The sequence below is a fragment of the Psittacula echo genome (genome assembly GCF_963264785.1).
Source record: "Psittacula echo genome assembly, chromosome: 22".
In the NCBI taxonomy this organism is placed as follows: Eukaryota; Metazoa; Chordata; class Aves; order Psittaciformes; family Psittacidae; genus Psittacula; species Psittacula echo.
Window position 1 is genome coordinate 1,405,064 of NC_137758.1, and position 14,055 is coordinate 1,419,118.

Consider the following 14,055-nt stretch of genomic DNA (forward strand, 5'->3'; position numbering starts at 1 on the left):
GCAGAAGCTTGGGGCACAGCAGGGATGGTTTGGGATGGGGAAGGTGGCGGTGCGTGCTCTGCAAAGCTCAGATGGAAGCTCTGTGGCACAGCGGGATGCTGTGTCCAACCCAAGCCATCAGACTCACGTGTCCATTGGGTGACATTGGTGGAGGAGGCTTCAAATGAGCCTTTCATGGCAACGACCTGCACAGCAAACCTGCTGCCTGCCTCTAAGTGAGTCCAGGTGAAGTTCTGGGCATCTGGACTCAAGATCTGGACCCGATCCCTGCTCTGGGTGCTGAGGCCATACAGAATAACGCGGTAGTGGTCCCTCCTGCCAGGGGGCTTGTTCCAGCCCGTGTAAAGCTCTGAGGAGCTGCCTAGGCTGATAAGGCTCAAGTTTGTAGGTGCAGCAGGGACTGTGAGGAAAGACAGACACACGGGTCAGAGAGAAAAAGAGCCAGTTCTGAGCAGGCAGCCACCTCCTGCGTTCCCCAGGCAGGCAGCACAACTGGCCAGCAAACACTGCTGCCCTCCTCTCGCTGGGTGTCAACACTGATCCCCATCCCATTCCGGAGCTTCTGTAGTGCTCCCACCCAAAATCATCCATGGGGGCTATGGATGCTCACCTGTGCAGCCAGTGATATTCTTTGGGGGGGAGTGGTAAGGTCCAGCTACTGCCCAGATCCTAACAAGGTAGCACGTTCCTGGTTCCAGCTGCTCCAGAGTGACATTAGTGCTGTCCTTCCCAGCTTCCAGATTCCTTGCTGGTGCAGAAGAGCCTTCCTTGTGCACACTGAGCTGGTATCCATCCCTCTGCCCAGGAGGGGTCTCCCAGTGCACAGCCAGAGCCCAGGCAGTGCTGACAGGGCTTGCCGACAGGGAAGGAGGAGGTAGTGGCACTGTAGGAGAGAAACAACATTACAGGATGCTCAGGGCTGACTCTGGTTTGGGAATGAAGCTGGGAGCTGCAGGACCGTCAGCATCGAACATGCTAAGACCCTGCTCTTGGTTCCCAGTCCCCCACCAGATCAGAGCCAGGCTGGGTACCAGGGATGGGTGCAAAGGAGCCGCGTTCCTACCAGTGTAACCGACGGCAGTCTGAGAGGAGGTGCGGTGAGGCCCAGCCTGAGAAATGATCTCCACGCGGTATCGGGACCCTGGCACCAGCCCCTCCAGGTCAAGCTGGGTGACTCCACGTGGGACAGACACATTCCTGATGATGGACAGGGACTCAGCCACCGAGAGCTGGACCAAGTGGTCTCTGCCACCACCACCAGACTCCACCCAGCTCACGTGGAGCTCCTGGGGTCTCTGGCCAGGCTGCAGGCTCACGTTAGCCAGAGACAGTGGATCTAGGGGGAAACACAGCACAGAGATCCATAAGATGGAGGTAAGCAATGGAAGCAGCCCAGGACACAGCCTGCACCACCGCACAGGGCTAAAGGAGAAGCTGACTGCCATGTCCTAGGGACTTGCAAGTTGCCCCTGCATGTTCCCAAGGTGCTGCTAGCGGATGCGTGCTGTGCTGAGAAGAAAGCCCTCAGCTCCTCAGTGGGCTGTAGCGCTCCATGGACAGGGAGCAGCAAGCCCATATGGGCCTCTATGCTTCTCTCACATCCCTCTCCCACCAGTCCCAGGCTGGCCTTGAGATCACAAGGGGTCTAGGCAGAAGGTTCTGCTGGGCTGGGGAAAGCCTGAGCTGGGGAAGAAGGTCTTTTGGGGCCCAGAAACGATTGCACAGCACCTAATTCATGCCATCTGCTCTGATTCCCAGCGGCAGGAAGCATGCAGGTCTCACCCAAGCCCTCCCTCCATGCAGACACATCCATGTCACTGTTGGGTTTGCAGGCAGTGCCAGGATGCCCCATCCCTGCAAGAGGCTGGGAACACTTGTCACTCACATGTCCACTCAGTGGCGAAGTGCGACGAGGATCTGTAGGGGCCAGCGAGGCTGGTTACCTTCAGGAAGTACTGAATGCCAGGGGACAGCCCCAGGAACGTGAAATTGTGGGTGTTTGGCCCCACCGTGATGTTCCTCTGCACTGGAAGGCTCTTGCTGTAGAGCTGCAGATGGAACCGGTCCACATCACCAGCAGCCGTGTCCCAGAAGGCAGAGAGTCCCAGCGGGCGTCGAGTGTTGGTGAGGGTCACACCGGCCGGAGCCAGGGGGTCTGAGGGGAGAAGAGACACCCAGGCAGTGAGAAGCGGTTGTGGTGTGGAGCAGGGACCACACGTGCTTGCCCTGGGCACCTCCACCGCCTGTCCCTGGTGGGCTCAGGTCAGAATTAGCCCTGGCACACACCAAACCCCAGAGCAGCTCCAGCTTCTGCTCCGCAACAGACATGGGAGCAGGTCCCCACCTTCCCCGCTCAGTGATGGGCTCCTCCTGCACTGAAGACCCTTCTCATTCCAACCTGACTAAATGTGGCTCTGCTTCTCCTTCTGCTCTTTGCATGCCTCTGTATCCCTGACCCCCTATACGTGGTCCACACTCTGCCTTGCTTCCATGCCATGAACTTCCTGCTCTCACTGGATGCGTTCTGCAGTAGGATTGAGGTAGGGGCATCACTCTCACATGTCCAGTCTGTGGCTGATCGCACAGAGGATCTGTAAGGCCCGGCCATAGAAGCCATCTCCAGTGTGTACTGTCGCCCAGGGACCAGGTCCTCAAAGGTGACGTTTGTCCACTCGTTCCCCAGATCCATGCTCCTGACCCGCTCCTGGGACTTGGTTTCCCACAGGGTGCCTGTGTAGCCAGTGTTGCCGGAGGGAGCTGCTCTCCAGGAGGCTTGCAGGGAGGTGCTGTGGCCCTGGTTGCTGAGGGTCAGCTGCTGCAGTGGCAAAGGATCTAGGAAAGGAAAGGCCTAGGGTCAGAGCATCACCCAGCCAGGGCCACCCGGCAGATGTGCAACCCCAGATGTGCAGGGCCTGGAGACCCTGCCATGGCAAAACCCACAGCCAAGCTTTGGCCGCTGCCACCCCATCAGCCTGGCAGGGACTGGGACAGCCCAGAGCTCAGACTGGCACGGCAAGAGAGGGCTGCTTTGGTGCTGAAGGTGCTGGGTGGGATGGTCTGGGCAAGGTGGAGAGGTGGTTCAAGGCAGTGGCACAAGGGGGCAGCCCAAGGGAGGAGGAGGAGGGCACCGGGCTCTGCTGACCCTTGAGCTGGGTGATTGGGATACAGACCAGGGTCAGACACATCCACCTCTGCTTTCTTCCTGAGCCTTTCACCCTTTTATTGCACGAAGCTGCAGAAGACCCATGCTAGCACATCCCTGAGGCACAACATCACAGGGAAGGGAATCCTGGGGCTGGCTGCGGTGAGGGCTGCGGCACTCACATGTCCAGTTGGTGATGCGCTGGGGTGAGGACGTGTAGGGGCCAGCCACGGTGCTGACCTCAAAGGTGTAGAGAGTCCCAGGGCTGAGGCCCTCGTAGGTGAAGTTGGTGGCACCTCTGAGCAGCGACCTGTTCTTCATAGGGTCCTCCATGGTGCTGAGGGCCAGCAGGTAACCCTCTCCCATTGCCTCCTCCCAGCTGGCTAGCAAGCTGTGAGGGCTCTCCTGGCTGGACAGACTCACACCAGACGGTGGCAGCGGCTCTGCAGAGAACAAGGATGGGATCACACCATGGGGCAGTGCATCAGGCAGCCAGATTGCCCCCAGTGGTCCCCCCACCAAACACAGGCAGCCAGGGCTGCAGGGAGAGCCTTTCACTGCCCCCAGCACCAGGGACTGGGCGAGTGCCTCCCCGCCCTGTTTAAGCTCCATCCCTTCCTTCCTGCCACGGCAGCTCTGTGGCAGCACCAAGCGTGGCTCCACAAGACCTCAGGAGGGGCTGGGCTGCAGGTTCGGCTGCTCTGACCCACAGCCTGCTCCTGGGAGCAGGTACCACTGCACTGCCCAGCCCCACCTCATCCCTCCTCATCCTCCCCCTGGGCATCAGCCCCTCTCTCCATCAGGCAGCAGAAACGGCCTCAAAGGACACTCAGGTTTTCTGCTTACGTGTCCAGGCTGCTGCGCTGCGCGCTGATGCCCGGTACGGCCCAGCCACCACTGTCACCTGGACAGAGTACTGCTTCCCGGGGCTCAGCCCATGGAAGGTGACATGACCGTTGTCCCCGCTGACAGAGATGTTCCTTGCTGGAGCACCGTCCTCTCCCTCCCGCAGCGTCACCAGGTAGAAGTCCCTCTCTCCTGCTGGGGTGCTCCAGCGAGCCTGCAGGGAGCTCTGCTCCTCCGCACTGTTCAGGGTCACGTTGCCAGGGCTCAGCGGGTCTGGAAGGGAACAGCATTGTGTGTGTCAGGATTATGGGGTGCTCCGGACCCCATACGCACCCCTCAGCCGCATCCCTGGCTTCCTCATCCCTAGGGTTACATCCACGCGTACGCATCCTTTCAGAGCTCTGCTCCCTCGCACAACCACTCCTGCTCCAGACAAAGCTGGCAGCCCTGCTGGGAAATTCCTCAGACTCCCCCTCGTCTCCATTCGTGTCCTGCCACGAGCACGCTGACATTCCCGGGAGCCGGCCAGGCCCGGCCTCCTGGCTCAATGCCCCTGGCTCGTGCCTCTGGCACCAGGGAGTTTCGCTGGGTCTGGCAGGTCAGAGCCGCAGGCAGCAGCGGGGGGACTGAGTCAGAGCCACTTCACAGCAGAACCCAACCAGGGTGTGGAGCTCTGAACCCCCCACGTCAGCACGGAGCAGGCTCCAGCTCTGCAGACCGGCAGGAGAGCAGGAAAGAGCTGGAGACTTGTCATGGACCAGCACCACTGCCCGGGGCAAGCCACCGGCACAACAGCTCTGAGCTTGCAGCTTGGCACCTCCATAACGTGTTGCTCCTCACTAGAGAGTGCCAACGCTTCCCTGGCATTCAGCATGAACTTGTTCTATCCAGGAGGCTTTGTTTGCCTTCTCCATTTCCCCTCTTGGTTCTCCTGGGAACATCAGGGAGAGCAAGCCTAGGGACAGTGCTGTTTGCAGTGCGATGGGCACGGTGCTGGCAGCAAACCAGAAAGCTCCAGTTCAAACCAGCTGAACTGCTACCCCCTTGCCCCGTTTCCTCTGCTGCCCTTGAACAGCTCTGAGGCCAAGCTGCACCAGACACCAAGGGGATCTCTGGCCCTTCCATCCTCCTCCTCAGGGAGAGCCCACAGGCTGATCCCAGTGCATCCCCGGGAGAAGCACCACCGATGTCCTCCCCCATTCCTGGGCATCACACTCACATGTCCATGCGGTGGCATTGGGCCCTGGCACAGTGTAGGGCCCAGCCGTGACGCGGAGCCCCAGCCAGTACTGGGTGCCAGGCTGGAGGTGCTGGAAGGTGTAGCTGGTGAGGCCCCTCCTGGCAGACAGGGTCGTGGTCACCGTCCGGGTGAGGAGGTTGTGGAGCGCGAGGTGCAGCCATGCGGCCCCCCCAGCACCCATCCAGGAGGCGATGAGGCTGGTGCTGGAGCCCGGGCTGAGCCTCAGCTGCGTGGGGATGGAGGGAGCTGAGGGGAAAGACAGGAGGCAGTGAGGATCAGCACGGAGCCTCCCGGGACCCTCCTCTCTCCCCAGGGTCTCCTATGCCCACGGCTGCTCTCTATGGGGCTGGCAGGGCTCTGCTGGAGCATGTCCCTTCCCAGGCAGGCTGGGGGTCCTGGGGTCCCTCCATGCTGTCACACTCCTCCAGGCTGCAGAGCTGGTGGCAGCCTGAGTAATGCAGCGTTTCTGCAGCTCCCACCAGCCAAGACCTTGCGCCAGGATGCCCACATTGCCCTTCTCCCATGGGGACACGGAGCACACAAACCCGGGCTGCGGGTCCTGCACGCTGGGCTCACAGCAAGGATGTGAAGAACAGCCCATCCTACACAAACTCCCTATCCCAAGCCTGGAGACCTCTCTGCCAGCCCAGCACAGCTGGAATCTGTCCTGCCCCCCTCCTGCCAAACCCTATCTCCCACCTCTTCCCTCTTGGCAGGCACACCCGTAACTCCCTACCTGTCCAGTGGTGGATACTGGTGCTCGCCTGGTTCGATCCAGCCAGGGTGCTGACCTTCAAGGCATACTCACTGCCAGGCAGCAACCCGTCAAACAGGAACGTGGAGGCATTGGGCGAGATGGACGCGTTTCTCACCAGCATCTGGGAGTCGCTGTGGTACAGAGCGAGGTGGTACCCATCTCGCTGCCCATGGCCATGTGCCCAGGAGGCGAGCAGCAGGGCAGAGCTCCCACCGCTGCTCAGGCTCAGGTTGCGGACAGGTGAAGGACCTGCATTGGACATGGCATGGATGGTGCTGGCTGTTTGCCTGGTGGTGGCTGACCTGCAATGCCCAAAGTGCAGCCCCATCGCCTACAGGAAACCTGGACAGGGGCTTGGGACAAGGGCCTGTAGGGACAGGCCAAGGGGAATGGCTTGAACCTGCCAGAGGGGAGACTGAGCTGAGCTCTTAGGCAGAAGCTCTTCCCTGTGAGGGTGCTGAGGTGCTGGCACAGGGTGCCCAGAGAAGCTGTGGCTGCCCCATCCCTGGCAGTGTTCAAGGCCAGGTTGGACACAGGGGCTTGGAGCAAGCTGCTCCAGTGGAAGGGGTCCCTGCCTGTGGCAGGGGTTGGAGATGGAGGAGCTTTAAAGTCCTTGTTCTAGACCTCTAGGCATGGCATTCTCCACCCCTCAGCTCTCTGCAGTCCACATCAGAAGCTGGTCCCTCATTAGCTCTCCTTTTGTAGGTTTTCTACCTTCACCTGCACTGATTTACTCAAGGATCCCCACGTGAGCTGTGGACTCACCAGCCTTACCTCCTTACCTCAGTCCTTGGCATCAGCCAGGGACGGTGTAGAGCAAGGCTTGGTAAGTTAGCCAGTAACTGACAGAGTTGTGCCAAGGATCACAGCCAGATGCTCTTTCCTTGTAGCTTTTTCTGCACCTCCGGGCATCACATTTTCTACCCCTCAGCTCTCTGCAGTCTACCTCAGCAGTTGATCCATCATTAGCTATATTATTCCAGAAGATTCAGTATAAACCCTGCAGGGATGCGACCCTCCCTCCACATGGATGAGGGAATGACCCTTGGGGCTCTGGGGACCAGGGAAGGGCCCTAAGCCTTGTGAAAGTGGATAAAAGCCCAACACCCTGACCTGGACTTCACACCACCGGTAGGAGCATTGAAACCCCTTGGACCCTGCAGTCCCTGAGGGGCCCCTTACTTGTCTGTGCTGTGACTGTTTGGCTGGTGGTCTCCATGCAGGCAAGCGTGGCTGTCACCTCAACCTTGTAGCGCGTGCCAGGGGTCAGCCCATGGAACCAGAAGCTGGTGATGTTGGGTCCAGCAGATCCATTCCGCAGCGGTGTTCCTGACCCCAAGGGGGAGAGGACGAGCGAGTATCTCTCGGCACCCACCTCCGGCTCATCCCAGGATAGAAGGATGGAGTCTGGTCGGCTCTGGTCACTCACACTGAGGTTCAGGAGGGTCCCTGCAGGGGCAAAGCCAAAGCCCTCAGCAGGGAGCTGCGGTGCTGCTGGGGGGCCAGGCTGCAGGACCAGGCTCCCCAGCCCACCCCTCTCACTGCACACCCTGACACAGGGTGCTCCACTTGCACTGGGCCCCCTAACCCCAAGGGCTGTCAGTGGCCTCTGGAACACACAAGAAGGTTCAGAAATCCCCATGGACTGGGGTCAAAGGCACTACGTGAAAGAGATGCTCCTAAGCATAGAGCATCTCCTCTGGAGGAAGTCCAGAAGGCTTCAGGCCATCACATGCTTTGTCCAGAAAGCCCTGGTTTATATCAGAAACACGCTCCCTGCAACCAACTGTCTCTGCATGGGCTCTGACAGAGGACAGCGTAAAGGCTGCTTTGGAACAATCCAGGCACAGAGCCCTCGCTGTCCTGCTCAGTGCATGGATGACACGGAAAGAGCAGGACACTGCATACATGGAAGAAAAGTGGGGTCAGATTTGCATCCCCTTGCTGAGATGTGTCCCTGCCTCAGCCTTGCTGCAGCAAGCACGCTGCGGCCACAGGGCTGGTGCTGTGGCATCCAGATGGGAGAGCATCTGGGGACAAGGAAGCGGCGTACAGGGCTTGGCCTAATTGGTGGGTCACTGGCCAGCTCGCCTATTGAATCCTTGCCCTTAGAGTTGCTCTGGAACCACCTCCACAAACAGGAGCCAGACAGAGCCTGTCTGTCAGGAGCAAGCTGGCAACGTGTCCCTGTGCCTCCACTAGCAGATTGCGTGCGCTCGCCATCCCAGCCTTGCTGTGGACGATGAGCTCTTTGTTGCATTCAGCCTTCGGGAAACACCACAACAGCTCTAGTGCTAATAAGACATTTGTGTAATAATTAGCACCGAGGATGTACGATGTGGAACACGTTGTAACAGGCTCACATGCGATCTGGCACAGCAAAAAAAGCTTTAGGCAAGCACAGCTATTGCCTTGCAGGTCTGCCTGGGGGCTGCCTTTATACAGCCAAAGAGGAGCAGCGCGGGGTGAGCCCCAGGGGCAGGGGCACGTTTGGGACTGCTCCAGTGTTGTGTGTGGCCTTCCCACAAAGCTGGACAGGTTTGGAGCTACACACAACTGTGTTTCATGCAATGGAGCCTGCTGCCATTCTGAGAGCTTCACTCAGCCCATGAGTGGAATTGGGGCACACCTTTTCCCAGGGGGAAAAGCCTCAGCGCCATCCCTGAGCAGTCCAAATGCAGATTTAGGAGCAGCCTGCTCAGGAATGGTTATGTGGATGGAGCTGGGTCAGCAGGCACCCAACTGCAGCAGCTCACTGAGCACAGGGCATGGCTGGAGACAGCCAGGAGGGTTGTGCCCTGCGTGGAGTTCAAACAGGGATGTGTTATCACTGTTTTATCTCTCTTACCTCACGAAGGTACGAATTCTCCACCCAGGTTTGTCTGCTTCTCTTGGGTTCCCATTAGACTGCACTGCCTATCTCTAGTCACCTTCACCTCTGCAGTACAAATGTACTCACCTCTGAAATGGCCCAGAGGCACCCTCCAGCTCCGAGGCCCTCAATCACCGCACTGCTCATGTGCCTAGAGATAAGCCCTGCTAACCACATCACAGGCACCTACATCCAGGTACACCCCTGCCTGGTGCCTGCGGATCCTCAGGGAGGGTTTGCAGTAGCAGGGCCAGTGCCATGCGGCTGTGCTGCTCCCTGGACAGCTCAGCACAGCCATGGGGTACGATCCTGCCCAGGCAACTGCAGGGGTTCTGTGCAGGGCACCTGAAGCTTTGCTGCTGCTGAGCCCACTTAATGCTCCCTGGGAAGGAGGAAGCTTTGCCTGTCTCTCACACTGCCCCCCATACGGCTGGTTGCTGGAGAAGGATGGGGCTGAGTCCTTCCCTTTCTCAGGCCATGATCTGCAGCCTGCAGTTAGGCTAAAGCATTTACAAAGCTACTCTTAACTCCAAGAGTCCTGGCCCAGCACCCATCTCGCTGCTCCTCAGCACCAAGGCCACCCTCTTCAGCCTGAGATCCCCTTACCTCTATCACTGGGTGCAGCTTGTTCCTCCAGCCCTGCCCACCTTGTCCGGTTGCATCCCTCGCCCTGGGGATTGAAGGTGTCAAGTGAGAGAAAGGTGAGATGAGGTGGGCTGCGATGAGAGCAGCTCCCGGGAGGGGTGGCAGGCTCCCATCCCACCACAGCATCTGCGACCCTCTGAGGGCTGGGGCACCTTTTACCAGGAGAGCCCAGGCCACTGCTCACATCGCACTCCCCCAGCCAAGGCAGGGACACAGACTCAGTAGATGTGGTTTGTGGGCTGCCCTGGCCTTTCGCATGGGTCCTGGGACCGCAGAAACCAAGATGGGGCCATGCCCACAGGGGAAGACACCCCAGCGAAACAGCCAGTGCACAGGGGGAAGAGTTGGGGAAGGAGGGAGCTCCAGACAGGCCCTGGCAAGCTCATTCCCTCGACAGGCACCACGCCTTCCCACGGTCATGGATGGAGGGACCCCAAACCTCAGCCTGCCACCCCCCCCATGCTGCGGAGCAAGGGCTTGGCCTGATTGCTCCAGAGCATCCAGCGCCCTTCACACCGCAGTGGGTGCTGAGCACACTCGCGGGACACCCACTTCCCCACAGTCTGCTTGCAGCAGGGTGTGCCCTGCTTTAGGTTGCGTCCAGTTCCCTCCACATTAAAGGAAATCTCTCTGCCCACTCCCTATCCCACAACAAGCCCCACAGGAGAGATCATCTTTAGTTCTTTCCCCCTTGGCTCTGCTGGCTGACTCACTGCTGGCTCCTCCACCGCCCATGTTGAGGAGGAGGGTGAAGGGGCTCCGGACCCCTGGGAACCGCAGCCAGCCAATTCCTGGGGTGAGGAGCTGTGCAGCCATGGCAGCAGTAACGCTCCCATCCCAGGCACCGGGCACGGCGGTGGAGGGGGAAGTGGAGGAAAGAGCCAGCTCCTAATTGCAAACGTTGCTAATTTGGTTCAGCTGCAGAGCCGGAGCGGCAGCCCAGGAAGATGCCGTCATTCCTCAGCGGGGTAGGACTATGCGAAGCCCCTGCCACCAGTGAGCTCGGAGCCAAGAGCCTGCATGGACAAGCGGGGGATTGAGGAGAGAAGAGCTTACCTCTGCCAGGGTTCCCAGGAGCCGTGGCACCCACAGGACAAGCAGCGGCAGCAGTGGTGGCCTCATTGGGACTGGGGTGGCTGCAGATGAGAGGGATGACAAGTTGGGGGGGGCGTGTAGCTTCTTAGCAGTGGCTGTCACCAGCCAGCCCCTTCTCCCATGCAGCGAGGGGCTGCATCCCCGCATGCTTCCCGAGTGCGGGTGCCAGGATGACCTCAGTGGGGCCCGCGATGCACATCAGCCCCGCCAGCGATCCTCGGGTGCGGGGCTGGGAGAGGTGCAGGGGGTGCGTGTGCCCCGCGCTGTGTGCATTTGCTATTGTCCCCTTGGGTCCGTGTCCCTCTGCGGTGGCTCTGAAGCTGTCCCTGTGCCAGTGTGTGCGTGCTGCGGCCCCAGAGCTGCCTGCCGGGGGGCTCGGCGCAGGGGCTCTGCCTGCGGCTGGGGCTCTGCAGGACTGGAGCCCGCTCTGGCCATCAGCGGGAACTCCACTGAGTTGTGGGACTCGGTGCCGGGAGGGGAGGAGACCGGACAGGGCAGATGGCGGCTCCGAGCGGGAGGGGAGTGCCCAAACCAGCCCCCAGCGACGGGAGGAGGGGCGGAACGCAGCCTCCGGCAATGCGCTGGCGATGCTGGAGCAGCGCTGGATGCGGGGTGCTGTGCACCTTGCTTCTGCCTGTGTCCCTGTGTGTCCTGTTCGTGCACCCTTTAGCCCTGTGTGCACGGGGTGCCGATGGAGAGCGGGAGGTCTGGTCCCGCTGGGTGCGGAAGGAGCGGTGTCCCTGTGTGCGATGCCCGCGGCACGGGGGTGGGCAGATCGGAGCCGGGGAAGCGCACATCCCACGGGCGCAACGATCGTGCTTTGCCCATTGGCTGGCTCTGAGCCGTGTCCTGGCTGCTCGTGGGTGTTGTAGGAGCTGCTGTGTGCGGTACAGCCAAGGGGGGAGCAGGCTGTGCCCCCTGAGGGGCCTGCACTGTGCAGTGCGCGGCAGGGTGCCAGCTCTGACTCAGGGCAGAGATGCCATTGGCTTCACATCAGCGCCGGAGATCTGGGACAGTGCTGGAAGAGGTTCAGTGATGCATCTATCCCGGAAGCCAGTGCAGCCTGTGTGGCGATGGGAGTCTGTCCCAGTAGCCACCACAGCCATCAACAATAAGCAGGCTATTCAGGCTCTGCTTGTTGCTTTAAGCCACAGAGCTGTCAGGGTGGACACAAGCCCCAGCTGGCCCAGGACAGCAGATTCCCTCCTACAAAGCCTCAGAGGTTTGTCAGGTGGGACCTGTGACAGAGCAGCCCCAGTGCCTGGGCAAAGACATAGGAAGGCCCCAGCCCTTGCATGTAATTGAGAAGAGATTTGGGTTTAGAACCCAGGTTTGGGACCCATCTCCAGCCCCAGACGGGGAGCAAGCTGAGCCCACAAGAGTGCTGCCTCAGCGCTCCTGCATGAGAATGGGCTGGGGGACACCTCTGCACCCTGCCTGCTGTCCACAACGACAGGACTGACCTCTGAGCACGGAGCCAGAAGTGTCCCAGCAGCTTTCCCAGCCTCCGCATGTCGCTGGCACCCTGGCCATGGGCATGTGTCCATACCAGCCCCGCTGTGTTCCCTGAGCTCAGGGTGTCTGAGTTGTGCCTGCAGTGGAAATAGCCCAAAGTGCTGGTGGGAGCCAAACCCAGGCCCCATCCCTGGCGCCGCATGGCTCAGCCACCTCCCAGACTGGACAGAAGAAGCTGCTTATTATGTGCTGGCGCTGCCCTCCCCACGGCCACCCCGGTGACACTGTGCCACCACAGGTACAGACGCACAGAGAACTCGCCTTCAACAGGGGATGCCAGATCTCCCCTCTGGTCCCCCCTACAGCGAAGCCTTCGTCTGTGCCAGACCCAAAAACAACTGCAGAAGGTTTCTCCACCCAGCAGCTGGAACCAGGCCTGGAAACTCAGGGGCTGCCGAGTCATCACATTCTCCATAAAGCAGCAAAGGCTACTGCAAGGAGCAGGGGGATGGGGGACGCGCAGCCGGCCATGAGCTGTGCAGCCAAGCCGCTGCCTCCTGGAAAGGGGAGAACCTCTGACTGAGTGATTGTCCTTGCCCTGGGCCCCAGTAGAATCATCCAGCCTGCAGCAGAGACGGGAAAGGGGACCTCTGGCAGTGCGCCCATCATTGTGGTGTCAGGTCTTGCTCATGCTGAGGGACAGTAGGCGCAGCGTAGTGGCAAAGGTTCCTGGCAGTCCTCCTGGCAGTGCCAACCTCAGACCAGAGCAAAGTCCACCCCCAATTTGCCTTTGCACTCCACGCGCTGGACTTTACTCCAGGCGCTCTGAGCATGGAGATGGTGGCACAGGGCTTGTTCCCACTGAGGCCTGTCACAGACCTCCCACTGCCTGGGAAGCACCAGCAGGAGCGAGGAGGAGCAGGGTGGGCAGCAGAGTGCGTGCCTGCGGCACCCGAGTGTCCGTGTGTGCTGACAGGGGCGGGCAGTGCTGCCAAGGCTGGGCAAGGGCAGAGCCTGGCACATCCCTGCACACGGCTGCCAGGGGATAGTGTGCAGGCAGGGATGCTGTTGCTTCCTGAGGGACTCAGCCTGCTGCCCAGGCAGGCACTATGCCATAAGCAGTGCTGTCACCGCTCACAGGAGCCTGTGCCCATGTCTTGAAGTGCAGCCCTGCTGTTCCTGCGACAGCTCTGCCATCCCTCCCTGGCCAGGACACCTTGCCTCCGAACTGGCTCCCTGCCACAACGAGGTGCCCAAGGGCCCCATGATATAGGGCACTGATGCCACTGGGTTTGGTCTCAGAGCAGCTCTGGGGCTTCTGTTCTGCCTTGGCCCAGCAGCATCACCACTCTGGTCCCTGTCTCTCTTTGTGCAGACCATTGCTGTGAATTGCTGCAGGCCACGATTTCTCCCCTCTGCCACTTCTGAGGTGCTGAGCACCACCTGGGGCTGCGAGGGAGGAACAAGGGGAACAGGCTGGTCCTGCAGCAGAGCCTGTGGAGGATGCAGGTGCTGCTGAGACCTCTCTCTTTACAAGGTTCACACGCCACTGCTCACCAAACCTAAACCCTAGAGCACTGGGATGCTCTTCCTTCAACCCCTCACAAGTGTTTAATCACTTCCATGTGGAACCCTGCCAGTGCCGCTGCCTGCCTCTTGCCCTGGGCTTTCAAACCTTGGAGCTCTTCCCATTTGGCAGAGAACGGAAGGCAGGCAGGCAGTGGGAGCCATCACCCCTTCTGCAGGGCAGCGCTGAGCCCAGGGCAGGTACGGCCGCTCTGGCCAGGCTCTGGGAGGTCCGGGAGTCGCAGGAATGGCTCCCAAGCTCGGGTGGTGCCTGCGCTCCCCTCCCCTGCTGCTGCAGACCTGGCAGCAGAGCCCGCGGTGCCTGCGGGCGCGCACCCGGCGCCGCAGACCTGGGAAGAGCCGCGCTGCGGTGACTCAGAGCACGCCGGAGCCGGCAGAGCCGGGCAGACCTGCTCTGCCCCCCGGGGGGTGGGTGC

General features: G+C 60.5%; 1 protein-coding gene across 1 annotated transcript in view; it reads right to left on the reverse strand.

Annotated features, from left to right (window-relative positions):
• Positions 1 to 10,624, reverse strand: part of LOC308229136 (receptor-type tyrosine-protein phosphatase V-like) — a gene marked incomplete at both ends in the record, with an annotated part of 30,678 nt that extends 20,054 nt beyond the window's left edge. The window contains 12 exons of the mRNA XM_080632977.1: positions 128 to 400; positions 611 to 883; positions 1,064 to 1,336; positions 1,886 to 2,155; positions 2,560 to 2,832; positions 3,325 to 3,585; positions 3,989 to 4,261; positions 5,208 to 5,474; positions 5,965 to 6,234; positions 7,168 to 7,434; positions 9,464 to 9,527; positions 10,559 to 10,624. Coding sequence (XP_080489103.1) covers positions 128 to 400; positions 611 to 883; positions 1,064 to 1,336; positions 1,886 to 2,155; positions 2,560 to 2,832; positions 3,325 to 3,585; positions 3,989 to 4,261; positions 5,208 to 5,474; positions 5,965 to 6,234; positions 7,168 to 7,434; positions 9,464 to 9,527; positions 10,559 to 10,624 — 2,830 coding nt within the window. The remainder of the gene's footprint in view (positions 1 to 127; positions 401 to 610; positions 884 to 1,063; positions 1,337 to 1,885; positions 2,156 to 2,559; positions 2,833 to 3,324; positions 3,586 to 3,988; positions 4,262 to 5,207; positions 5,475 to 5,964; positions 6,235 to 7,167; positions 7,435 to 9,463; positions 9,528 to 10,558) is intronic.
• Between the last annotated feature and the right edge of the window lie 3,431 nt (positions 10,625 to 14,055).